The sequence below is a fragment of the Bubalus kerabau genome, chromosome 8, assembly GCF_029407905.1.
Source record: "Bubalus kerabau isolate K-KA32 ecotype Philippines breed swamp buffalo chromosome 8, PCC_UOA_SB_1v2, whole genome shotgun sequence".
In the NCBI taxonomy this organism is placed as follows: domain Eukaryota; kingdom Metazoa; phylum Chordata; class Mammalia; order Artiodactyla; family Bovidae; genus Bubalus; species Bubalus kerabau.
In genome coordinates, this window is record NC_073631.1 from 75398674 (window position 1) to 75425248 (window position 26575).

Below are 26575 nucleotides of genomic sequence, written 5' to 3' on the forward strand. Positions count from 1 at the left end.
TATTCCTCCCATTTGAAATGTCTTTCTCTGCCTCTCTCCACCCTACTAACATTCTGTCTTCCAAGAATGAACTCAGCACCTTCATGAACCCTGAAATGACTGTTCTAATTCACTGATATCTTTTCTTTTTCTGGATTCCATGTGCCTATGGTCAGTTCCATTTACCATGACTCTCAGTCATACGTGTGCTGGGATCTATTCTTTGTATTTGCCTGTTTTCATAAGAAGAGTTGAAGTTCCATAGATTCAAGTGCCCTTTAAATTCTCATGTCTTCCTAAGAATTGAGCATGCAGGCATGTTATTGAATTATTTTTTCTTTAAAAAGAATGGTTCTGCATTATTTACTATTAACTGCATATATTTGCAAATTAAAACTGAATATCTACTACATATGTTCATTGTTAACAGTTTTATTAAATATGTGAGTTTGTAATGCATTCATCTGAAAATTTCTTTTGTCATTTATTTTGGCAGGGTCTTTCACAAATATTTATTTAAAAAGTAAAATGTTACATTATTTATTAATATAGGCAGGGCACTATGCATTTATAAATAAATAAATTGATCAAATAAGTAAATATATCAAATGTAAGCATTTAAATAAAATTATGTGTATATATATGTAAGAACAAAATTAAATACCTTTCTTTAAAAGTAAAATAAAAATGGGAGTAAAAATAAGAATGAGAAAGGTTAGGGATTTATTTTAGATTCAACATATGGGTAGAATGCAATATTTGTCTTTCTCTGTCTGACTTATTTCACTTAGCGTAATTTCCTCAAGATCCACCCATGTTGCTGCAAATGGCAATATGTCCTTCTTTTTATGGCTGAATAATATTCCATTGTATACATTTACATTTTCTTTACCTCCTTATCTCTCAGTGGACCCTAAGATTGTTTATATGTCTTGGCTATTGTAAATAATGCTTCAGTGAGCATGAATCTAGCTTTTTTTCTATTTTTGATATTTTATTTTGATAAAAGTGAAAATTGTAGTTCCTTGAACATCTCAGCCATCTAGTATTCCTCTATGATTGTGTTTTCTTTTCATCTCCTGCCCTGTTTCTGGATTGTTGCCAACTATTAAAAAAAAAAATACGTTTTCCCTGTTACATGTGTAAAAAGGACAGTATGTATGCTGCTCTGTGGCCTGCTTTTTTTACTAACTTTATTTTATAAATATCTCAATATTAAAAGTAGATTCATATCATTATTTTAATAGATACATAGTATGCCAGTGTATGATTGTTCTATAATTTATTTAATAATTAAGCTTTTAGTGGATATTTTGATTGTTTCTAATATTTTGCAATTGTAATATGAATATCCTTGTTCATATATATTAGTGTTCTTGACCAGTCTTTTTATTCTGGACATATCTTTATTTATAATGCATATTGTCAAACAGGTTATGAGTTCTGGGAAATCCCTTAACCCTTCTATAAAGGTTATATACTAATTTATTTTCTCAGCATTAGTCTGTGTTCCCATAACTTCATTCATCTTTCAAAATCCTTGCCTATGATAGGTTATTTTTTTTTTTCCTCTTTTGAAATTCATTATTCTTTGATTCTGGAAAGGTTGCACACATCTTTTGAAATGTTTATTAGCGTTTGTAGTCATTTTATTAATTATTTCTTCATGTACTCTGATCAGTTTCTGTTGTGATGGTCACTTTTTTCTTGTTGATTTATACATTAATAATATTAACTATTTGTTTGTTATACAGATTGTCACCAAGCCTGGAAACATAGAAGAATATATAATGAATAATTTATAGGTATTATATTGTTATTCATGATCAAATAATATTACCTATGCTTCTGTATTTTATAGCCACCCTATATGTCCTATAAATAGTTCTCCCTTTACCTCCAAGTGCATCATTTATCATTAACTGAGTTTGATGTCGCTTGTCAAAGGAACTACTTAAATTTTTATGTAGCAAAATCTAGTATATGCTTCACTTTCTGTTTTGGTTTTAGAAAGGTCTTCTTCATTGAGGAAGTAGTCATTCAAATTTTCTCCTACTACTTTTATGTTTTAATTTTTAATAATTTTTGATTTTGCCCATTTAGAATGTATGTAGGTATTAGTGTGAAGTAAGTCTGTTGGAGAAGACTCTTGAGAGTCCCTTGGACTGCAAGGAGATCCAACCAGTCCATTCTGAAGGAGATCAGCCCTGGGTTTTCTTTGGAAGGAATGATGCTAAAGCTGAAACTCCAGTACTCTGGCCACCTCATCAAAGAGTTGACTTATTGGAAAAGACTCTGAAGCTGGGATGGATTGGGGGCAGGAGGAGAAGGGGACGACAGAGGATGAGATGGCTGGATGGCATCACCGACTCGATGGACGTGAGTCTTAGTGAACTCCGGGAGTTGGTGATGGACAGGGAGGCCTGGCGTGCTGTGATTCATGGGGTCACAAAGAGTCGGACACGACTGAGTGACTGAACTGAACTGAACTGAAGTCTCCAACTTTACTTTTCCAAAAGGGCTGCCAGTTGTTCTCTTTGGAGGCCTCTTCTTGAATTTTTAGTGGCTACTGACAGGTTACCAGTTCTGGGAAATCCCTTAACCTTTCTCACTCTCAGTTTTCTTATTTCAAAATAAGGAGTTAGATTATTTCCCACTTTAAATCAAAGTCCATGGAGGGTAAATTACTTGTCCAGGGTCTGACATATTATCTATTTTGGAGCAGAGCTTTTCCATGTCTACTCTTTGATGTGCCATTTGGATAACTAAAGTTTGGGGTGAATGGGATTTGTCATTGCTCATAAATTGAGAAATCTAAGGTTAGAGTTGGGGCTTCCCAGGTGGCACTAGTGGTAAAGAACCCACTTGCCAGTGCAGGAGATGTCAGAGACACGGGTTAGATCCCTGGGTCGAGATGATCCCCTGGAGGAGGAAATGGCAACCCACTCCAGTATTCTTGCTTGGGAAATCCCATGAACAAAGGAACCTAGTGCGCTATGGTCCACAGGGTAACAGAGTCAGACACAACTGAAATGACACAGCAGCAGCAAGGTTATAGTTGGTAAATGGCATATAACTTTTATTTTTGGTCATTAGATGCTATTTTAGACTGATGAAATATGGTATCACTTTATATAAACTTCTTTTTATAACAGAAACTTTGACATATGAAGTACTCTCAGAAGAGGAAATAGTAATGTGTACTTTATGAAAAAATACAACAAAAGGTCAATTCAGAAATAAAGTACAGATATAGAACACAGTTTTCGTTTTGAGTTTCTCTTTTGAAACTCTTCTGTGACAGTGATTTTTAATTTATTAAATATTATAACTTAACATTTTGAAAAAAACTATATTATTAAGCAGAAAGGAAAAACATCCAGAGTCAATCCTAGAGATTTCAATAAGGTAATATAGACAAACAAAATATCTCCTTGTTATGAAGATAATCTGAGCTGAAAATGATCAAGGCCCAAAAGACTCTTTGGCTTTCCCTAAAGCTGCCTAGAAGAATGTGGATAAGATCTTGTGCCATGAAGGGAGCCACTCCCACAGAAAACTGTAGTACGAACTAAGTGTGTAGACACGGAGGAACCTACCAAAGTCTGTTTGTTAAGATACCTCTCTGTGTCCCATTGGCTTTGCAGGGTCCAGCAAACACCTGTTTACCAAACATTTGCCTTTCCCGCTCCATGTTAATTCCCTTCCTCTTCTTGGAAATTCCAAACCACTACCCCCAACATCCTCTTTTGTCTTCAGTTGAAGATGGTATTTAAGGTGAGGGTTTTGATCATTTTGGTGAATTACTCAGCTCTATTATAAATTCCTCTTAGGAACATCCTTGCTTCATAATCACCTTTCTGCTCTCTTCCGTGGGAACCTTCCAGACCCAGTGTGGTACCCTATATGTGTGTGTGTGTGTGTGTGTGTGTGTGTGAAAGTCCTCTGCAAAAATAACAGATTTCTCCTGCATATATTTGTTACATGCTTATCACCCTGAATTGTACTGGTTCTTTACTCCTACTTCTGTTCAATTTATCTCCAGACTGTACTATTTTCACTTCTTTGCCGCAAACACTCTCCTATGCCAACGTGTAGTAGAGGTTCAGTAAATGTGTTTTTGAATGAATGAAATCCATGTTGGGCTTCCCTTGTGGCTCAACTGATAAAGAATCCACCTGCAATGCAGGAGACCTGGGTTCGATCCCTGGGTTGGGAAGATATCCTGGAGAGGGAAAGACTACCCACTCCAGTATTCTTCTGGTCTGGAGAATTCCATGGACTGTATTGTCCATGGAATTGACTTTATAGTCCATGGGATCACAAAGAGTCAGACACGACTCAGTGACTTTCACTTTCACTTTCTAAATCCATGTCAGAATTTTAGAGTTGGATGGGATCTTGGTGATTTAATCCCTCCAGCACATTCACTTTATTAGTGAAAAGTAAAGTTTTTCATCTTAATGTTCTAAATTCAGAATCAAGCAATTCATTGTTTTACTTTTCTTTAAGGGAAAAACAAGCCAGTTGTTTTTTACTTGCCTTTGACTTTTTCTATGGGCTCAGATCGATACCCCAGTACTACCACCCTTGATGTGGATGGTTTTTATCATGGAATATGCTGTTGTTTCTTCAAACTCAGATAATACCAATCTTTCCCTTCTATCCATTTCTTTTATTGCTCAATTGTCCTTTGTTCTTGGGACCTTGCTTGGAACAAGTTTCCCAGGACCTGCCCAAGTTTGGAAACACTGAGAGATGACAGGAAGCTGGAGAATAAATAATCACTGTTTTTACTGATAAAACAGTTGAAAAACATCATGCTTTAGTGAGAAGGCCAAATGATTCTATTAATTCTTCCTGTCTCCATGTCCTCCAGTGAAGTCTAGACTTTGGTATTTAGGACAGATTTGGGTGTGTGGGGTTGACACAATTTATAATAATCTCTGTGTTCACATTGGTTGCAGCAGAGATGAAAAGAAAAGAGAGGAGGTCCTCAATGTTTCAGTTCAGTCGCTCAGTCGTGTTCAACTCTTTGCGACCCCATGAACTGCAGCACGCCAGGCCTCCCTGTCCATCACCAACTCCTGGAGTTCAGTCAAACTCACGTCCATTGAGTCGGTGATGCCATCCACCATCTCATCCTCTGTCGTCCCCTTCTCCTCCTGCCCCCAAAAAGATTGTGCTCAGTCGCTTCAGTTGTGTTTGACTCTCTGCGACCCGGTGGACTGTAGCCCTCCAGGCTCCTCTGTCCATGAGGTTCTCCAGGCAAGAATACTGGAGTGGTTGCCATACCTTTCTCAAGGGTATCTTCCCAACCCAGAGATGGAACTTACATCTGTCTCTTATGTCTCCTGCATTAGCAGGCGGGTTCTTTACTACTAGCGTCACCTTTGAAGCCCCTCTAAAAGGTTAACTTTACCCATTTCAGAAATGTGGACCGATGTACACCTAACCAGGTCAACTCACTTCTTCAAGATAGGGCAAAGAGTGGGAATCCAGGAAAGAATCCAGTGCCAATCCCTCACATGAAAATGAGAAGTATGGGAGGAGACTGAGAACCCCAACACGTCTTTCTTAACCACTTCTCATTTTTAGTTACGGCTTTTTTTTTTTTTTTTTTTGGTACACACCTTTTTTAGGTGTTATGTGTTCTTCCCTGCATCTTTCAGGTCTCTCTGCTTGAACTGTATTAACCCGGTTTTCTTAGTCTTCAGCCTCTCACCAGGACAAATGTTTTACCTATTGTTTTGATTGCCAGTCATCTCAGACTTTCACAGCCCTGATATCATTCCTCATGGCCCAGGAATCTGAGTATAATGAAATCCCCACATGACTCTCAAGCATTTTGAGAAATGTCCAGTGCAACCTCTAGTTCCCACTTCAATTTCATTTCATTGAAGTTTTTTAATATTTATGGAGTCTCTGACAACTGTTACAGTTTATACTTCTTGGTGCATCTGCATAGAATATTCATAGATTCTTTCTTCTCCATCCTCTTTGCTTAATAAGCAAGATAAATGCTCAAGTTTTATTAAAACATTCCCTCCAAATGCCTAGTTCATTTGATATTCAAACCTAAAATTAGAGCAAAAACCAGAGAGAGCCATGTGGGAAATATGTCAACCTTGTAGATATATTTTGGGTCCTTTTCATTTGGATGTATGTATTAATAGAGATTATTTTGTTTCAGGATCTCTGCTTATTCCCCAGTAATTGAACATGAAGGCTACCATTAAGCATTGATTTCTCTTTTATAAAAACATAATTTGGAATTTATGACTGAAAAGCCGCAATGAAAACACTCTTTTTCCTGGGTTGTTGGTTGAATTTAGATTGAGATCAATACAATGGTTCATCAGACAATTGTGAAGAGATGCCACATTCAAAGACCTTAGATAATCAATCCCTCTTTGTTTGGAGTTATAGACATGCACAACTGATGTGTATGACAGTTTCTCCACTGCTTCCTTATCTCCTTTTGCATATTTTTCAAATGCAAAAAGTTCAGTAATTTTCCACAAGAAAATGTACTCCTAAAAGGTTTCCCTAGAGGTAATTTTGACCTAAATGAAATCCCTTATGATTATACAGTGGAAGTGAAAAATAGATTTAAGAGAATAGATCTGATAGACAGAGTGCCTGATGAACTATGGATGGAGGTTCATGACATTGTACAGGAGACAGGGATCAAGACTATCCCCAAGAAAAAGAAATGCAAAAAAGCAAAATGGCTCTCTGAGGAGGCTTCACAAATAGCTGTGAAAAGAAGAGAAGCGAAAAGCAAAGGAGAAAAGGAAAGATATAGCCATTTGAATGCAGAGTTCCAAAGAAGAGCAAGGAGAGATAAGGAAGCCTTCCTCAGTAATCAGTGGAAAGAAATAGAGGAAAACAACAGAATGGGAAAGACTAGAGATCTCTTCAAGAAAATTAGAGATACCAAGGGAACATTTCATGCAAAGATGGGCTTAATAAAGGACAGAAATGGTATGGACCTAACAGAAGCAGATCTTAAGAAGAGGTGGCAAGAATACACAGAAGAACTGTACAAAAAAGGTCTTCATGACCCAGACAATCACGATGGTACAATCACTCACCTAGAGCCAGACATGCTGGAATGTGAAGTCAAGTGGGCCTTAGAAAGCATCACTACAAACAAAGCTAGTGGAGGTGATGGAATTCAGTTGAGCTATTTCAAACCCTAAAAGATGATTCTGTGAAAGTGCTGCATTCATCGTGTCAGCAAATTTGGAAAACTCAGCAGTGGCCACAGGACTGGAAAAGGTCAATTTTCATTCCAATCCCAAAGAAAGGCAATGCCAAAGAATGCTCAAACTACCGCACAATTGCCCTCATCTCACACGCTAGTAAAGTAATGCTCAAAATTCTCCAAGCCAGGCTTCAGCAATATGTGAACTGTGAACTTCCAGATGTTCAAGCTGGTTTTAGAAAAGGCCAACATCCTCTGGATCATGGAAAAAGGAAGAAAGTTCCGGAAAGACATCTATTTCTGCTTTATTGACTATGCCAAAGCCTTTGACTGTGTGGATCACAATAAACTGTAGAAAATTCTGAAAGAGATGGGAATACCAGACCACCTGACCTGCCTCTTGAGAAACCTATATGTAGGTCAGGAAGCAACAGTTAGAAATGGACATGGAACAACATACTGGTTCCAAATAGGAAAAGGAGTACGTCAAGGCTGTATATTGTCCCCCTGCTTATTTAACTTATATGCAGAGTACATCATGAGAAACGCTGGGCTGGAAGAAGCACAAGCTGCAATCAAGATAGCTGGGAGAAATATCAATAACCTCAGATGTGCAGATGGCACCACCCTTATAGCAGAAAGTGAAGAAGAACTAAAGAGACTCTTGATGAAAGTGAAAGAGAAGAGTGAAAAAGTTGGCTTAAAATTCTACATTCAGAAAATGAAGATCATGGCATCCGGTCCCATCAACTTTATGGCAAATAGATGGGGAAACAGTGGAAACAGTGGCTGACTTTATTTTTTGGGGCTCCAAAATCACTACATATGGTGACTGCAGCCATGAAATTAAAAGACGCTTACTCCTTGGAAGGAAAGTTATGACCAAACTAGACAGCATATTAGAAAGCAGAGATATTACTTTGCCAACAAAGGTTCATCTAGTCAAGGCTATGGTTTTTCCAACAGTCATGTATGGATGTGAGAGTTGGACTATAAAGAAAGCTGAGTGCCAAAGAATGATGCTTTTGAACTGTGGTGTTGGAGAAGATTCTTGAGAGTCCCTTGGACTACAAGGAGATGCAACCAGTCCATCCTAAAGGAGATCTGTCCTGAATATTCATTGGAAGGACTGATGCTGAAGCTGGAACTCTGATACTTTAGCCACCTGATGTGAGAGCTGACCCATTTGAAAAGACCCTGATGCTGGGAAAGAATGAAGGCAAGAGGAGAAGGGGATGACAGAGGATGAGATGGTTGGATGGCATCATCGACTCAATGGACATGAGTTTGGGTCAACTCCAGGAGTTGGTAATGGGCAGGGAGGCCTGGCTTCCTGCGGTCCATGGGGTTACAAAGAGTCGGACATGACTGAGTGACTGAACTGAAGTGAACTGAAGAGAATAGGAGGCCAAAGCATCCTTAACTTTTGTTTGCGGTTTGGTGTTTTGAATGGCAACCCACTCCAGTGTTCTTGCCTGGAGAATCCCAGGGACGGGGGAGCCTGGTGGGCTGCCTCTATGGGGTCACACAGAGTCGGACACGACTGAAGTGACTTAGCAGCAGCAGCAGCAGACTATAGAAAGTAATTCTGGGTCAGATCATAAGAGTCAAGATCCTGATTAGTTTTCTTTTCATTTATTGCTCATTTATGCTGATTGAGGCGTGACTGTGACCTAATGAAGCTTTTTTAAACAAGTTTTTCAACACTTGGATAGCCAGGTGAGTTGTCCTATTCAAAGTTGTCACTGCAGGACGTGTATTACAATAACAGCTCAGCTCTAAGCAATGTGAGATCTTTTGAGGAGGATTGCTATCAAAGTCTATAGCAGATTTTTGGAATTTTTATGTTATGGTGGCATAACTTCATTTAGTACAGGTATATCTGTGTCTTGGAAGTAGCAAGTCACAATTGTCTTTTCACTAGAGTGGGTAATTGGCCTATTTATTATTTAGAGATACGGTTTGGAAAAAAATGAGACTGGTGTCTTATGTGTCTTGTAAATCATCTCTGAAAGCAATTCCAAAAGGGAAATATCAACAAAGTTTTCAGCCATTGCAAAGTTACTGGCATGAATAAAGAGGATCTCAAGAAGACAGTTTTGAAAGTGATAGTATTCAGCTGGTTACTTAGTTCTGTTAAAGTTTTTAAAAACCACTCATTATTAATTGTAGCATTCTGGTATTGTGAAGAAACATGCAATTTTCTGGAACAAAAATAAAATAGCTTGACTTGGTGTGATTATCATTTGCTCATTAGCTGGAAATGGTTCTTGGAATTGAAAGACAGGTACTGAAATAACAGCTAATGGATTAGAATGAAATGTATGAGAGCAGAAAGGGCACCTTTTAAGGACTCATTGCTGGAGTTTTGAGACATGGTGAGATATAATTTTCTTTCTTTGGTGTCTATTTCATATCCATATTTTCTAGATTTCCTTGGCTTGGATTTAATTGAATGATTTTCCATTATAAAAATTGTATGATCATGATAGAAGAATAAACATTTCAAATGCCCTACATATTTCTGCCAGATTGAACCTTTACATATAGCTTGTGTGTCAGACAAGATCAGAAGCTCATGTTTGGACATATTAGGTATGATGTGCTTATTTGATAAACAGCAAGGAGATGGTGAGTATGGAGTTGGACATTATTCTGAGAATTCTAAACTAGAGATATAAATCTGAGAGTCACCAGAATGTAGTTGTTATTCAGGGAGAGACATTAGATGAAATCACCAAAGGAGTGAGAGAAGCATCAAGAGCTGAACCTCCAGACCCTACAATGTTTAGAGACTGGAGGAATGGGAATAACCTAGCAAAGGGTATGGAAAAACAGCAAGAGGAGAAGTAGGAGAAAAACCAGGAGAGTGTGGTGTCTGGTAAAAAATCGAAGGAAGTATTTCCAAGAGAAGGGGGTAGTGGACTGACTCAAATGTTGCTTGTGGGTGGAGTCATGGGAAGATTGAGAATTGATGTTAGATATAACAACATGGAAAGGTAATTAGTGACTTCAATAAGAGTGGTTTTGGTGAAGTGTGGTGAAAATCTGATTAGATGGGTTCAAGAGATAATGGAGGAGAAAAAGGTAAATAATGACTATGGATAATTCTCTTTAGAGTTGTCTTGCTTAATGGACAGAAGGACACATAGCAGTTTTTGGGCAGGAAAATTACGTTAGAATTGTTTTGTTTCTGGAAATGGGAGAAATAAGAGTTTATACAGTAATAGGGAAGAGCTAGTAAAAAGAGGGGATTGATGATACAAGAGAGCAAGGACTGTCTGGTGGCCATATCCTCAGGTAGGCAAGGATTGTGGTGTACAAGTGGAGGGACTGACTCGGGATAATTACATGGGCAACTAACTCCTAGAACAGGAGGAGAGGCTGAGCGTATGAGTATGGAGGATGCTGGTAGGTACAAAGAAGCGGTGATAAAAGTCTATGGGACTTACCTTTTGATTGCTTTTTTCCCCTCAGTGTTGTAGGTAACATAATCATCTTCTCAAAAGACATGGGGAGTAGATGTTGGGGGTTTGAATAAAGAAGGAGAAGGCATGAAATGGTGTTGAGACACAGTTAGGAGAGTAAATGTCCTGGACAAAGGGAATACAATTTCCAGGCAGCTTTAAGGGACTCCTTGAGGTTGGTGGTTGTCAGCATAAAGTGAGTACAGTCAGCCTGATGATATGCTGTTCTTCAGCTCCATTACGTTGTACCGAGTGGGTATGAAGCCAGTAAAAAGTTCGTTTAAACTAGAATTGGCTTAGAGAAGGGAGAAACATGTGTTAGGAGATGGGTAGGGAGATTTGCAAAATAGTAAATACTAGGATTGAATTTCATTGAGTTAGATGTGGTCTGTGTGATTAGATTGACTAGTTTTCTGTGATTATGGTTTGTGTGTCTGCCCTCTGATGTCTCTCGAAACACCTACCGTCTTACTTGGGTTTCTCTTACCTTGGACGTGGGGTATCTCTTCACAGCTGCTCCAGCAAAGCACAGCCACTGCTCCTTACCTTGGATGAGGGGTATCTCCTCATAGCCGCCCCTCCTGACCTTGAACGTGGAGTAGCTCCTCTCGACTCTTCTGCACGATATCTGATAGATAGAGTGCCTGATGAACTATGGACGGAGGTTCATGACATTCTACAGGAGACAAGGATCAAGACCATCCCCATGGAAAAGAAATGCAAAAAAGCAAAATGGCTGTCTGAGGAGGCCTTACAAATAGCTGTGAAAAGAAGAGAAGCGAAAAGCAAAGGAGAAAAGGAAAGATATAAGCATCTGAATGTAGAGTTCCAAAGAATAGCAAGGAGAGATAAGGAAGCCTTCCTCAGTAATCAGTGGAAAGAAATAGAGGAAAACAACAGAATGGGAAAGACTAGAGATCTCTTCAAGAAAATTAGAGATACCAAGGGAACATTTCATGCAAAGATGGGCTCGATAAAGGACAGAAATGGTATGGACCTAACAGAAGCAGAAGAGATTAAGAAGAGGTGGCAAGAATACACAGAAGAACTGTACAAAAAAGATCTTCATGACCAAGATAATCATGACGGTGTGATCACTCACCTAGAGCTAGACATTCTGGAATGTGAAGTCAAGTGGGCCTTAGAAAGCATCACTACGAACCAAGCTAGTGGAGGTGATGGAATTCCAGTTGAGCTCTTTCAAATCCTGAAAGATGATGCTGTGAAAGTGCTGCACTCAATATGCCAGCAAATTTGGAAAACTCAGCAGTGGCCACAGGACTGGAAAAGGTCAGTTTTCATTCCAATCCCAAAGAAAGGCAATGACAAAGAATGCTCGAACTACTGCACAATTGCACTCATCTCACATGTTAGTAAAGTAATGCTCAAAATTCTCCAAGCCAGGCTTCAGCAATATGTGAACCGTGAACTTCCAGATGTTCAAGCTGGTTTTAGAAAAGGCAGAGGAACTAAATTGCCAACATCCGCTGGATCATGGAAAAGGAAGAAAGTTCCAGAAAAACATCTATTTCTGCTTTATTGACTGTGCCAAAGCCTTTGACTGTGTGGATCACAATAAACTGTGGGAAATTCTGGAAGATATGGGAATACCAGACCACCTGACCTGCCTCTTGAGAAAGGTATGTGCAGGTCAGGAAGCAACAGTTAGAACTGGACATGGAACAATAGACTGGTTCCAAATAGGACAAGGAGTGCGTCAAGGCTTTATATTGTCGCCCTGCTTATTTAACTTATATGCAGAGTACATCATGAGAAACACGGGCTGGAAGAAGCACAAGCTGGAATCAAGATTGCTGGGAGAAATATCAATAACCTCAGATATGCAGATGACACCACCCTTATGGCAGAAAGTGAAGAGGAACTAAAAAGCCTCTTGAAAGTGAAAGAGGAGAGTGAAAAAGTTGGCTTAAAGCTCAACATTCAGAAAACGAAGATCATGGCATCCGGTCCATCGCTTCATGGCAAATAGATGGGGAAACAGTGGAAACAGTGGCTGACTTTATTTTTATGGGCTCCAAAGTCACTGCAGATGGCGACTGCAGCCATGAAATTAAAATACGCTTACTTTTTGGAAGGAAAGTTATGACCAACCTAGACAGCATATTAAAAAGCAGAGACATTACATATTAAAAAGCAGAGTCAAGGCTATGGTTTTTCCTGTGGTCATGTATGGATGTGAGAGTTGGACTGTGAAGAAAGCTGAGCGCCGAAGAATTACTGCTTTTGAACTGTGGTGTTGGAGAAGACTCTTGAGAGTCCCTTGGACTGCAAGGAGATCCAACCAGTCCATTCTGAAGGAGATCAGCCCTGGGATTTTTTTGAAAGGAATGATGCTAAAGCTGAAACTCTAGTACTTTGGCCACCTCATGCGAAGAGTTGACTCATTGGAAAAGACTCTGATGCTGGGAGGGATTGGGGGCAGGAGGAGAAGGGGACGACAGAGGATGAGATGGCTGGATGGCATCACCAACTCGACGGACATGAGTTTGAGTGAACTCCGGGAGTTGGTGATGGACAGGGAGGCCTGGCATGCTGCGACTCATGGGGTCGCAAAGAGTTGGACACGACTGAGCGACTGAACTGAACTGAAGATTGAATTTAAGCTGATAAAGGAAGGGAGTGAGACATGAGATAGGTGAGGACAGTGAAATCATAGTGAATTCATGAGTTTTAGGTCTTATTGTGGTCAAAGGATTGAAATGGAATTTTGAAAGAGAAAGCTAGAAGGAATGGAGTTGGTCAGAGAGTGAGATGCTTGAATTTGAGACTGTGTTATGTGAATGATGTAAGGATAATATAGAGTGGAGAAGATTATTGGGAGACATGAAGTCAAGAGTCTGAGAAGCCTGAATTAGAAGGATCACTTAAATAGATATCAAAATCACCAATATTTACAACAGGAGTAGTGCTGGCAAGTGTGATTGTAAACTAAAAGTTAAAATCTTCAGGGAAATGAGGGGAATTGACCAGGAGTCAATACGTTACTATGAGGATCAATGATAGACAGTATAATCTGATGATATGAGATACAAAATGGGATGATTTTTAGTAAAATTGTTTCAGGAAGGGGTCCCCTGCCAGGGCCCAAGAGTGTGCTCTTATCTAACACTCCAAAATGAATGTCTGAGGAGACACAGTGCTGACAAAGCAAGAGACTTTATTGGGAAGAGGCACCCGGGCAGAGAACAGGAGGGTAAGGGAACTCAGTAGAACTGCTCTGCCAATGTGGTTCCAAGTTTCTGGTTTTATGGTAAAGGGGTTCATTTCTGGGTTCTCTCTGGGCAATCATTCTGACTCAGGGTCCTTCCTGGTGGCACACATATTGCACAGCCAAGATGGATTCCAGCGAGGAGGATTCTGGGAGGTTAGTACCTTTCCCGAATTCTTCCGATTGGTTTTGGCTTGTTATTTCCATGTTCCTTACCAGGACCTCCTGTCATAAAATAACTCATGCAAATGTTTACTATGGTTCCTGGCCAGGGTGGGTGGTTTCAGTCAGTATTTCCCTAACAGAATGAGGGAGAATGGCATGACATAGCAGTGAGAGGTAAAAAGGGTAGCTTCCCCCGTCCTCTCCAGACTTGCAGTCTATACTTAAGGGTTTGCAGGAGAAGCAGTTCCTCCACTGGGAAGTTGGTTCTCAGAGTAAGATGGTGAAAATGTGAAAGTGTTAGTTGCTCAGTCAAGTCCAACTCTTTGTGACTCTGTGGACTGTAACCCACTGGGCTCCTCTTTGCATGGGATTCTCCAGGCAAGAATACTGGAGTAGGTTGTCATTTCCTCCTCCAGGGGAAGATAGTGAAGGAAGTATTCAAAGAAGAGATTAGAGATAGGGGATTTTTCCTAATGGCCATGAGTAAGTTCTGAAAGGCATCATATCTGGAGATGGGGCATGACGGGAAAAGGGGCAGAACACCCACATGGAGGTTAGACAGCTGGAGATGAAGGATGATTTGGGAGCCTGAGCTTCTTGAGGCCACTACATGAACTAAGACAAAAGGCCTGATTTGGTTAATCTTGATGATTCTAAAGAATATCACTGTGAGTTTTGTTGGCAAGTAGATGCTCTCTTGCCAGGAACTAACAGAGTTTGGGACTCCCATTTGATTCCAACTCAAAAGGTTGTGCAAGTGAGAGTGTGGAGAAGTCTTATTTTGAGCATGGGCTCTTGACCTGTGACTATGGAGTCCAGCTAAGGGGTATGGTCTCACTCCTAGAATATGGATGTAGAGAGGAAGGAGATGAAGGTAAAGATGTTAATTAGGTAGATGGCAATAGAAAGAGAGAATTTGAGGCTAACTCTGTCTTGATGATTTTCAACTAATTGATATAGAAATTGAAATCTTTAATTAGTATAAATAAATAATTTATTTGAACCACACCTAAAAATTGCAATTAAAAAAAAAGAATACCAAAACCTCTCACTTCTAGGGTACTTACTGAAAATCTAAATATATTTTTAACTAACTGTCAGATTTTTTCTGAAAAAATCAGTCCTTGATTTGGTTGTAATGGAGTTCCCCCCCAACCCCATTCATTGTTTGCCATACTATTTTTCAGGGATTGGTTTTAATTGCTTTGCTGTAATGGGTTCCCTTGTGTCTTTGGCTTTCAATGTGGTAATGAGTCACAATGATCAGAATATGCCAACATACTATTATATTAATAAAATTTTACTAGAATATTTTTAGATATAATTTGATTGTACTTTCATGTCCTGGTATATATATTTTCATATATCATCAGTATATTTTTCATATATCAGAATAAACCTAGGAGATTCTGATTTGGTAGATGTGGGGATACCAGTTATTAATAAACAAAACTATGATTCTGCTCTAAAGCAAGGCTTGGAAACCTTTGCCTTAGTAAGAATAAGGATTTTATAAACAAGAGCTAATGTTAATGACAGTACCTATTGCAACTTACATCTGATCATATTTACTTTAAGTCCCTAGTCCTTGATATTCACAATGAAAGCTCCCTGAAAATTTTCATCAGATTAAGATGTCCTCAGCAGAATATAGCTAAAATAGCCTCCACTTTAGGTACAAGGGTACACAGAAAATCTCTTGTATATGTATAAATAGGAAAGGAATTTTCATGTTTAGAAATTGTAAAATAATAAAATGAAACTCTCATCCAAAAGGCAGATCTTGGAAAAACTTTTGATTCACATTTGTAGTTTCCCTTTAACTTAGTTTAAGCAAAATAGGAATTGTAAGTACTAGTTATTACACACTGAGTATTCAGATAACAGTTTTTGCACATAACAGTGCTAAAAACTGGATGATTAATTCTCAGTGATATGAAAGTTCAGGACATTTATCCATTTTCTGTAGTGAGGCTTCTCAGCAAAGACGTTAGCTTGTCAGAGAATCTGGAAGATTAATGCTTGGCTAAACAAAGTAAGAAAATAAAGGAGAGAAAAGATGAAATGAGGGAAACAAAGTATAGAATGGAGAGAATGGGAAGAATGTTTTCTTTAAAAAACTTTCTAAGCTTATCATTTTTTATTACTATTAAATATAATAATGAAATTTGAGTCCTTAAAATTTCTATTTTCCCAGTTCTATACTTCTGAAAAGGTTTTCTTGGTCTAAGTACCTAACGGAATCTGTTGATTTTCCATTGTGACCCATGACCTATGGGGCTTTTTACTATTTCACTGGGTGGATTGTAGTCATATTTGAAACTTTTATAATTCTCTTGCAGAACTTCCTCAGCGTATGATAGGGTTATGTCCTGAAAAGTTGAAAATGCATTTAATACACATAACCTATGGAACATCATAGCTTAGCCTGCTGCTGCTGCTGCTAAGTTGCTTCAGTTGTGCCCGACTCTGTGCAACCCCATAGACGGCAGCCCACCAGGCTCCCCCGTCCGAGGGATTCTCCAGGCAAGAACACTGGAGTGGGTTGCCATTTCCTTCTCCAATGCATGAAAGTGAAAAGTGAAAGTGAAGTCTCTCAGTTGTGTCCAGCTCTTCGCGACCTCATGGACTGCAGCCTACCAGGTTCTTCCATCCATGGGATTTTCCAGGCAAGAGTACTGGAGTGGGGTGCCATTGCCTTCTCCATAGCTTAGCCTAGCCTACCTTACATATGCTCAGAACACTTACATTTGTCTACAGTTGGGCAACATCATCTAATACAAAACCTGCTTTATAATAAAGTATTTAATATCTCATGTAATTTATTGAATACTGTACTGAAAGTGAAAAATGGAAAGGTTGGCATGGAAACAGAATGGCTGTAAGTACCTAGATTGATTATTATTGTAATTGTGTGGCTGACTGGGAGCCGCTGTTCTCTGACCTGCCCAGCATCACAAGAGAGTATCATAAAGTATACTGCTAGGCCAGGAAACAGTCAAAATCCAAAATCTAAATATGATTTCTACCACATGCATGTAGCTTTTGCACCATCTTAAAGTCAAAAAATTGTAAGTTGTTGCTACGTTAACATCTAAAACAAGTTACATTGTGCACATTTTCTCTCTCTCTGTTTTTTGGGGAGGACCATGCCACACAACTTGTGGGATCTTATTTCCCTGACCAGGGATAGAACCTGGGCCCTGCAGTGAAAGCATTGAGTCCTAACCACTATGCTGCTGCTGCTGCTAAGTCACTTCAGTCGTGTCCAACTCCGTGCAACCCCATAGACGGCAGCCCACCAGGCTCCCCCGTCCCTGGGATTCTCCAGGCAAAAACATTGGAGTGGGTTGCCATTTCCTTCTCCAATGCATGAAAGTCAAAAGTGAAAGTGAAGTAGCTCAGTTGTGTCTGACTCTTAGCGACCCCGTGGACTGCACCCTACCAGGCTCTTCCATCCATGGGATTTTCCAGGCAAAAGTACTGGAGTGGGGTGCCATTGCCTTCTCCGCCTAATCACTATACTGCCAGGGAATTCCCTGGAGACTGCTCTAAAAGGAAAACATGATGCTAATTTTGTATAATGTAACAATCATTGAATATATGAATAAGAAGGCATAATTAGCCTATTGCCTTGCAGTGTATTATTTTATAAAATTTTGTAGTTTGATTGGGCAGTTTTGCTTCATGTAATATTAGCTGGGGCACTATTATATTACATCTGGAAGATCCAAACTGGTCTCAATCATATGGTTAGGAATTACTGCCAGCCCTGGCTGGAAATTCAACTGGGGCTGTCAGCTAGAAACTCTACAAGGGTCTTGTTGTATGGCTGCTTAAACTTGCTCACAGCATGGTGAGTGGATTCAAATATTCAAAGATGGAGAGTTCCATATGCATGGAAGTGAAAGTTGCAGATCTCAGATGTTACACAATATCACTTCTGTCTCATTGTGTTTGTTCTAGGACCAGCTCAGCTGCAAGGAGAGGAGAAATGATCTCCACTTTACCATGAGAGGAGTGACAAAGAGTTTGTAGACATCTTTGTTCAACCACAGTCTATCATCTGACCACAAATTATTTACATTTCTCACATATGTAAAATGCACATATTCCTTCAAAGACTCCTGAACAATCTCATTCCATTATGCTATCAGGCTCAAACTCAAGGTTCAAATTCTTACCATCTCAATCTGATTAAACATTTGTAGATGAGGTGACACAGATACAGGCCTTTGAACTAAAAGGACAAGTTATCTATTCCACATACATTCAATATATAATGGGAAATAAGGATAGGATGATTTCAGTAGATATTGCTATTTAAAAACCAGAGAAATAGGAGATACCCAGCTATCACTGGTCCATTGAAATTCTGATAGTCAGCCAGGAGTATGTCACCAGTTCCTCTGTTTTGAGAAAGGGATTATATGTTGATTAAAGCTCTGTTCATCGTCCTGGTAGTGGTTGCTAATGGTTCTTTGCTCCACCATTTACGTCACCATTTTCTTTCCATGAGAAATGACCCAAGCCTTAATCTAAGTATCTTTCTGGGTCTGCTTCCTGGCTGTAAAAGACTTGAATTAACTTGTGTGTTTTAACCCAAGCTGGCAGTGGTTTTTTGGAGGGTTTCATTTGAATCTTATTGGTATTTATCCCATAAGACAAACCAAATCCACAAGTCTTGAGACAGGCCTTTCTCTACTTGGAGTAACATGCCCTTAAGATTCTTAGAAGTCTTTTTGTTTAGGTGAGAATATCTATGAGTCATACCTTGAGATTCTTAGAAACTTTTTGCTATAGCTGAGAATCTCATAGGCAGGCTCTTAAAAATATTAAAAACTTTAAAAATATAGATGATATAGGTTAAGCAAAATAACTCTAAGACCTTCTGAGGTCTTATCAAAGGGTCTTACTATCATACACTTGATTTGATCTTGACCTTGAGGTCACATTTGCATGGAAGCACTTTGGATTAGGTCTTTTCTCTGAGGCTATTTGGTTGAAAATCTATTGCTGATTTGGATTTCTCTATTCATTTGTTTCTTTCTTATGCATATTTAGTGGGAATACTGTAATGATGCATCCTCAGTGCATCACTGCAGGGGCTCATGATTTTGGTTTCTTCTGTTATTGACAATGTTAGCTATTATCACTCAGTTAAGGTTGATGTCTCCCAGTTTTCTTCACTGTGAAGTTATTAGTAGGATACATTTTGAGTGGAGACTTGAATATTGGGATTTATCTGAGAGAGTTATGCATTAACCATATTGAGTTCTTATTCACGGAGCCAAAGAATGAACTTCCCAAACAAGAGAATAGGATTTATTAAGGAGAAGGAAAGTACAAAGCTGTCAGCACAGACACTGAGAGGGGGTAAAGAGTCCCCCCAAGGTGGGACTTAGAGCAGTTTATATCCTTACCAGTATTAATCTGTACAGTTTTGGTTGGCTCCTGTCCTTAAAATATGTCATTTTTAACCAATCAGTTTAAAGATCAAGATGTTTAACATCTTTATTGCTTTTTTGATCCTCAGATTAAGTCACCACCCTTTTTCATGCCCACTGGCCATTTTACAATGGACCAGAAGTATGGGCTAAAGATTAATGATCACCCATATGGAACGGAAGTTAATGACTGCCCTTCCCTGGATCTGAATGCTGATAATTTATCAGACCAAGGACACATTCCAGGAATTCTCGACAAAGGGTATAGTTTTAGTTTAATGGAGTGAGATGTTTATTGAAAATAAGACAGAGGTCTCAGAGTCCTGCGCTGACTGCATAGCAATTTCTGTTTCACTAGCAGCTCAACAGCCAATACTGGAAAGGCATGTGTTGATAGAAAAGAAAGTGCCTTTTTCTGGAGGCTGGAAAGAAGGCAGACTCATGTCCGAAGTCCAAATCGCCACCATTAATCAGTGGGCATGTGTTTAAAGGGGAGTTTCAGAAGTGTGTAGGCAGAGGGAAGGGGCTATATGAAGAACAGCACAGTCAGCTCTGACAGTCATCTTGAATTAGTCATGTAGTGGCCTGATCAGCATCATTTTGATTATATTAGGTGCAGCTGATCTTTAGTTCCAGGGTTGATTTTCTTGAGTCTGGTTCTCAGAATTGTGGCAACTTATGTCACAGCTGTAGTCTGGTCATCGTGTAGTTAACTTCCTCCTCCTGGTGGGATTTCATTATCTACAAAACAGCTCACAGGATATGGCTCAGAATATTATCTGTAGCCCTTGAGGAGGAACTAAATGTCTTTGACTTTTCTTAATGACTAAACTACTACTTTTTGGTCTTGTTTGACTATTTTCCTTTGCTTCTGCATTTTATCATTTCTCTCATTATATTTATTATTTGACTAAAGTTTTTCTACAAACAAGTCAGGCATGGAGGAAGTTCTGTCCTGGGAAGGCCCCATAGGGTCTTATTCTATTTCAGAGACTGGCTCAGAAAACAGGGGTGTTGGTAACTTGTAAAGATGAAGCAGCCTTTTTCTGTTTCCATTCTCTCAGTGAATATAGAAGTGAGGTCATTAGCAGGGAGTTATAATGAAGAAATGCCTTGGGGATTTTAGGAGAGAAAAATTTGGAAGGATCTTCTCAGAGTAAATGGACCAGGAAAATGCACTAGTGGATTTATGGGCAAAGGAGGACCACATACCATTGTGTTCATAAATTATGTGGCTAGATGTATGACCGTTCAGGATGTTCTGCTTCTTAGGGTCAGACTTTGATTAGTAGAAGAGTTAAGTTTTACCAAGGTTGAGGTTTGGCCAAGTGAGCATAGTGTAGAGAGGAAGAGGAACAAGGGAGCGATTTCATGATAAATCATGGACTGTAAAGTAGATTAGGTGGACAAGAGAGAGATGAATGACAGTAAAAAAGTAGTACGTAGGGTCAGTGGTTTACAAATCTCCAAATGAAGTGGAACTGGACACTGCAGGTCCCCTCCAAGGGCCATTCCATTTACCCATTTCTTATTTATGGATAATGAGCTTCATTCAGTCTCCTTGACCTGTGTTCCAAATGGCTGAATCAATCAGGGCACGGTCCTGGTTCCTAATACGTTTGGATTCTTCTGTAGGAACGAAGGCCCTCATCCAGGTGGAGGATGGTAACTTCAGACTGACTGCAAGATTCCTGGAATACTAGAACACCACTGTGTTACCTCATGTGTACATGCTAAGTCACTTCAGTTGTGTCTGATTCTTTGTGACCCTATGCACCATAGCCCCCCAGGCGCCTATGTCCATGGGATTCTCCAGGCAAGGAAACTGGAGTAGGTTGCTGGTGCCCTCCTCCAGGGGATCGTCCCAACCCAGGGATCAAACCCACATCTCTTATGTCTACCTGCATTGGCAAGAGGGTTCTTTACCACTAGTGCCACCTGGGAAGTCCCTGTGTTACCTCGCTACCAACCAATCTGAAGAAAGTTTGCACACAGTGGAAGATAAAGAAGACTCTGACCTCCTCCCCAAATGATTCTCTCTTTAAAAACTTTCCTTGTCATGCAGAATGTTTGGAATAGGTTTTTGGACACAAATCTGCCTTCTCCCCAGGGTGCTGGACTTCTGATTAAAGCAACCTTTTTTTTTTTTTCCCCAGCCACCACTTGTCTCTCAAGTATTGGCTTTTGAGCCAAACCTGGGTTCCGTAACACAAACAGTTAAAGTGAGAGTTCAAGAGAAAGATGGGTAGGAGATGATGCATAAGGAGTGGGATAATTGAAATCAGGATTTGGGAGACTTTTCACATATGTTCTGGTTTAATACCATACCAACTTTATAAGGAAATTTTTATTATCTTCATTTTAGACTTGGACAAAATTGTGTTCATAAAGATTAAATAACTTGGCCAAGGTCACAAAGCTAGTCAATGGCAGTTTGGATAGGAAATAAAAATATTTGGTTTTGTTTTTAAATTCCAAAGTACTTAATTCTTTGTACTATACCAGCTGCCTCTGATTCATGACAGTTGTCTGCTAGACAAAGGATAATCATTATTATGACTGAAAATGTTGACATTGTATTTGTTTTGCTTTTTCCAGGCTTATTATGGCATGCAAATAAATTTTAAAAAGGAGGCCCCAGAATTCATTTTGAATTTTTAAAACATTTCCTTACTTCCTTTAGAAAATAAGTGGGTTTAGAATTTGACTGGAAATGATTTTCACTTCTGTCTTTCAAAATTCACAAAGAATCATTCACACAGCAGTTTTGAGTAAACCATTAATATGGAGTAAATTCTTCCTGATCAGATGAAATAAAATTTTCCATATGTTAAGGAGAGTCTCTGTTTTCCTGTACTTAAAATTAAGTAGATTCCTACTTAATGATAAACGATGATTAAAATAAATAATAGAACTTAAAAAGACAATTTTGATTATCTCTACTTTAGGAGGCTTCAAAAATTTGTACTGAGGTTCTAAATTGGTGGTAGTAAGGATTTTTATGTTTCAGTAGAGGAAAAAATATGGTATTTTAAATAGAAGGTTTTTCAGCCCAATAATTAAATAACAATACTTACCCGACTTCCACAATACTGCAAACAAACAGAACCAAATTGTGTGGGCTGCTTTTGGTTTAAATTACATAGTGCCCTTTCCAGCAAAACTTTACATATAGAGGCTTGATTGAAATAGCTGCATAATTTCTGAGCAGAGGCTTTTCTTCGCTGTAATTACATTCCTGTGGTGACTCATACTCTCTTAATTTCTTGATTTTATAATTCAAAGAAGAATATTCCCTTGAAATTTAAAAACCTGGAAGACTCAAAAGCTACTTTTTTAGAAATTTATTATTGTTATTATTATTACTCCAACTGCTACTACAGTTCCTCCCCCTCTAAGTATCATTTTACATAGTTGCTTTTGATCTTGCTCGTGCTGGCTCCCATAATGGGGGTTTACTCACATGGCAGTGAAGGAGAAAGGATCCGACATTAGGGATGGGCTGTTCTGGATTCAGTGGCTTACTCAGTGGAGATCTGGGGCTTTTACTCTTGATTTTGTAAGCAAATAAGGTGAGGAGGAGGTGTCCCTTGAGAAAAAGAACTAGATATAGCTTTTTGACATAGAAGTCATTTGCGATATAAGCCTGGCCAAGTGCTTGACCTTGAGCAGATCTCAGTAATAATGATCTTAAGGAAACAAAATAAACTGTTTTCAGGCAAGAGAAATAACAACAGCAAAGATAATAAATCAGTTGTAAAGACTCCCAGTTCTGTTTCAGTGGTAAAGATTGGCCTTAAGTACTTTCTTGAGCTGTTTTGCAGACTTGAAACTCACGTAGGGCTAGTGCTCAATCATTACATCAAGTGGAACCTAAGGAAAGATGATGTTGATTTTTTGCTGACCCTCATGACTTCAGTCAACTAAAGTGTGGACTCTATTGACTGTTCCCCCAATTCTTTGCTGAATTTTCTCAAGTCTTTTCATGAATATGCACATACCCTTAACTTGAAACTTCCCAATTTTGCTCTTGGGGAAGACACTGCTTTGGGGCAAGGTGTTTTCCTTACTTGTTGCAAGTATTCAATTCTTTATTCTCCAGCTCTTTGGCTTGGTTGTATCTTTTGGCTTGAGAGCCACCAAGAGAGAGACTATGTTTGAGGTGACAGGATTCACCTGCAGGCACAGCTCGGTTTCTCTCAAGAGACTGCTTATTTTTGATTTTCTATTTCTCTTTCCTTCATCTGGTTTTTTTTTTTTTCTTCTGAATTTACTAGTTCAGATTCCCAAGAGAGGGAACCTGGCTGGCTCTGCTAATAAATGCTGCCACTCTCACTGATGGAGAAATTGTTGGAGACTGATAGTAAGGTTGGGGGCAGTGTTTTGAAAACATCTGGCTGGTACCTTTCCTGTTGGGAGTATGGTCTTGGATAAAGATTAGGATGTGAATGTGCTTTAAAATTTTAAAGACTTTAAAACATTTCATGAATGTTGTATCTTGAGGCACCTTATTAAAAGGGACATTTTTTCTCATATGTAGAATTAGAGATAAGTATATTCAAGATGATGTAAATATTTAAAAATTATCAATATATAAGAAACTGGTGGTTGTTTAGGAGAAATTTCAAAAAAGATTATTTTAGAAAGCTGAAGTATATTCTTTTTCATTTCTTCTAAACTTCCTTGCATCTGTTTAATTTTTTTTTCGGGGGGAAACATTCTGTTAGATAAAATATCAAACATAACACATGAGAAATGATATGGTATAGTAGCAAATCAAAACTCTTTGATACAAAGCTAAAGCAAAGATCATTTCAAAGGTAGGAGCAAAGCAGTTAGCTGTTGGGGAAGGCTGTGGCTGAACAGGAGGTGGGGAGTGGGTGAGGGTGAAAGAATTCCACCTTAGCATGTTAAGCTTGATATGCCTATTAGATATTCAAGCAGAGACATCCAGTAGACAGTTAAATCTCCAGTTTGAGAAAAAAAATGTCTGAATTGGAAATAAAAAATTTGATATTGACAGTGTCTTAATACTTAAAGCCATGAGACAGGAAAAGAGCACCAAGGAATATGGAGAGACTGTCTCCTGGGAGTACCTCACTATTCAAATGTTGGAGAAGAGAAACAGCAAAGGAAACTAAGAAGGATGTAAGGAATAATAAAAATTTAAATTAAAATGTTTGTATATAAAAAAGCTAAAGTAAAAAAAGGAAGAATAAGATGTCTTAAAAATAATGGTAGTTTCCTAAACTTGCTGAACTATATTGGTGGAATTAGCTCTGCTAAGCAAGGGGGTGACAGGTGGATTAGTCAGTTCAGCTTCATATCCTTTTACAAGTACTAGGCTGTGTGTGTGTGTATATGTGTGTGTGTATGAAAGAGAGAGAGAGAGACCTATAAAGTTTTGTTTTTGCCTTAAAATCTATATTAAATAAATCATTCATGCTGGAATGTTGTCAACAGTGGTGATTTTCAAATGATTTACATATTCAAGGTCCTCTTTCATCATCATTTCTTTTTTTTTTTTTTGCAGTGATTTGCTGTCCTCTGAATATGTGGAGAGACACATTGAACATGGAGGGAAGACTGTGGAAGTAAAAGTAAGTAAAATTTTTCTCTTGAGGAAAACTCTGAGAATCTTTTAAGTGCTGATGATAATTTTAATTTTCCATGATGCTTCCAATATACAATTTAGGGTTTTTTATATTTCAGAATTTATCATTAAAATGTGTCACTGGCTTAGGGGAAAACTTAATTATCAGTAAAAGAAGTCTTTACTACAGGAATTGTTGGAGTTATGTTTTGTGGGATTAATATTACTGCAAGTAGTTCTCTTTTAGATTATATCACAGAAAATAATTTCTGAAATTGGCTTTTAAGGTTAGCACTGAGAATGAAGAGGTGGAATCTTAAGTCTAGGGTAGGTGCCTGGCTTTGTATTCATTTGGAAAAATTCATCTGGAAAAATTATGAACTTATTATGTCAACAGGGATGTCCCAGAGAGTTTTAAATCCCTGGAGACAGAAATCTCAGGATACTGGTTCTGTTGGGTAAACTCTGAAAAAGATTTCATACAAAAATTTTTTTTTTTCTGATTTATAAGTGGTAGACCCAAGTTTGATCCTTGGGTCAGGAAGATCCCCTGGAGAAGCAATGGCTACCAACTCCAGTGTTCTTGCCTGGAGAAGCCCATGGACAAAGGAGCCTGATGGACTACATGTCCATGGGGTGGCAAAGAGTCAGACACAACTGAGCAACTAGCACTTTCACTTTGATAGGCATAAGAACGTGTCTTTCAACTGATGATGCTGTCTGAGGTATATGAGACCAGACAGCACCCAGGAGTTTCTTTAGGACCAATGTTTAATATAAAGAGTTTTAGCTAAGTGTTTATTTTCTTCTGAACAGGAGTTTAAGAAATAGAGCTTGTCCTGTTCTTCCATGTGCTGCTTTCCAAACCCAGGGCCTTCCCTCCTCTTATAAAACATGTAAACACTATCCTGACTTTTGTGGTTATTCTTTCCTTACTTTTGCTTATAGTTTTATTATCCAAGTGTGTCCTAGAGTTTATTTTTGCTTAATTTTTTAAAAAAATCAGCTTTTAAAAACTCTTTTTTATTCCATTGGTTATCTTTATCTTTCTTTTTATTCTTCCTTGCAGTTTATTTGTTGAAGAAGTCAGGTTATTTATCCTATACAGTCTCTCACAGTCTGGGTTTTGGTCTTGATTGTAACTTTTTATTTACAGTAAAATGAAATACATTTTAATGACCTTTCCTTAAGATAATGATTTGTATTATCTGCAAGGCATTCTATGTCTCATTGAAGGAAGTGTTATTCTGATCAGAGAGGTACATAATCCTGATCTTAAAGTTCTATTAAACCTTTTCCCCATCAAAGTTTACAAAGAAAGGTTTTAGGCTGAAAAATATGATAAATACTTTTTATGTGTTTTCTTTTAATAAAATATATGAATATCATCTTTCACTTACATTTATTTCCAATTCATTTAAAAATTAAATTTGAAGTTTGTCCCTTAGTTTAAGGAGAACTTCTGTGTATTTAACATAAACTTTA

General features: G+C 38.5%; 1 protein-coding gene across 4 annotated transcripts in view; it reads left to right on the forward strand.

The window, feature by feature from the left end:
- The window catches only part of ADAM22 (ADAM metallopeptidase domain 22), a 243441-nt gene that overhangs the window by 96527 nt on the left and 120339 nt on the right, over positions 1 to 26575 (forward strand). For all 4 annotated transcript variants that reach the window (XM_055590596.1, XM_055590595.1, XM_055590593.1 and 1 more), the window contains exon 4: positions 25031 to 25097. In XM_055590596.1, the coding sequence (XP_055446571.1) occupies positions 25031 to 25097 (67 nt within the window). The remainder of the gene's footprint in view (positions 1 to 25030; positions 25098 to 26575) is intronic.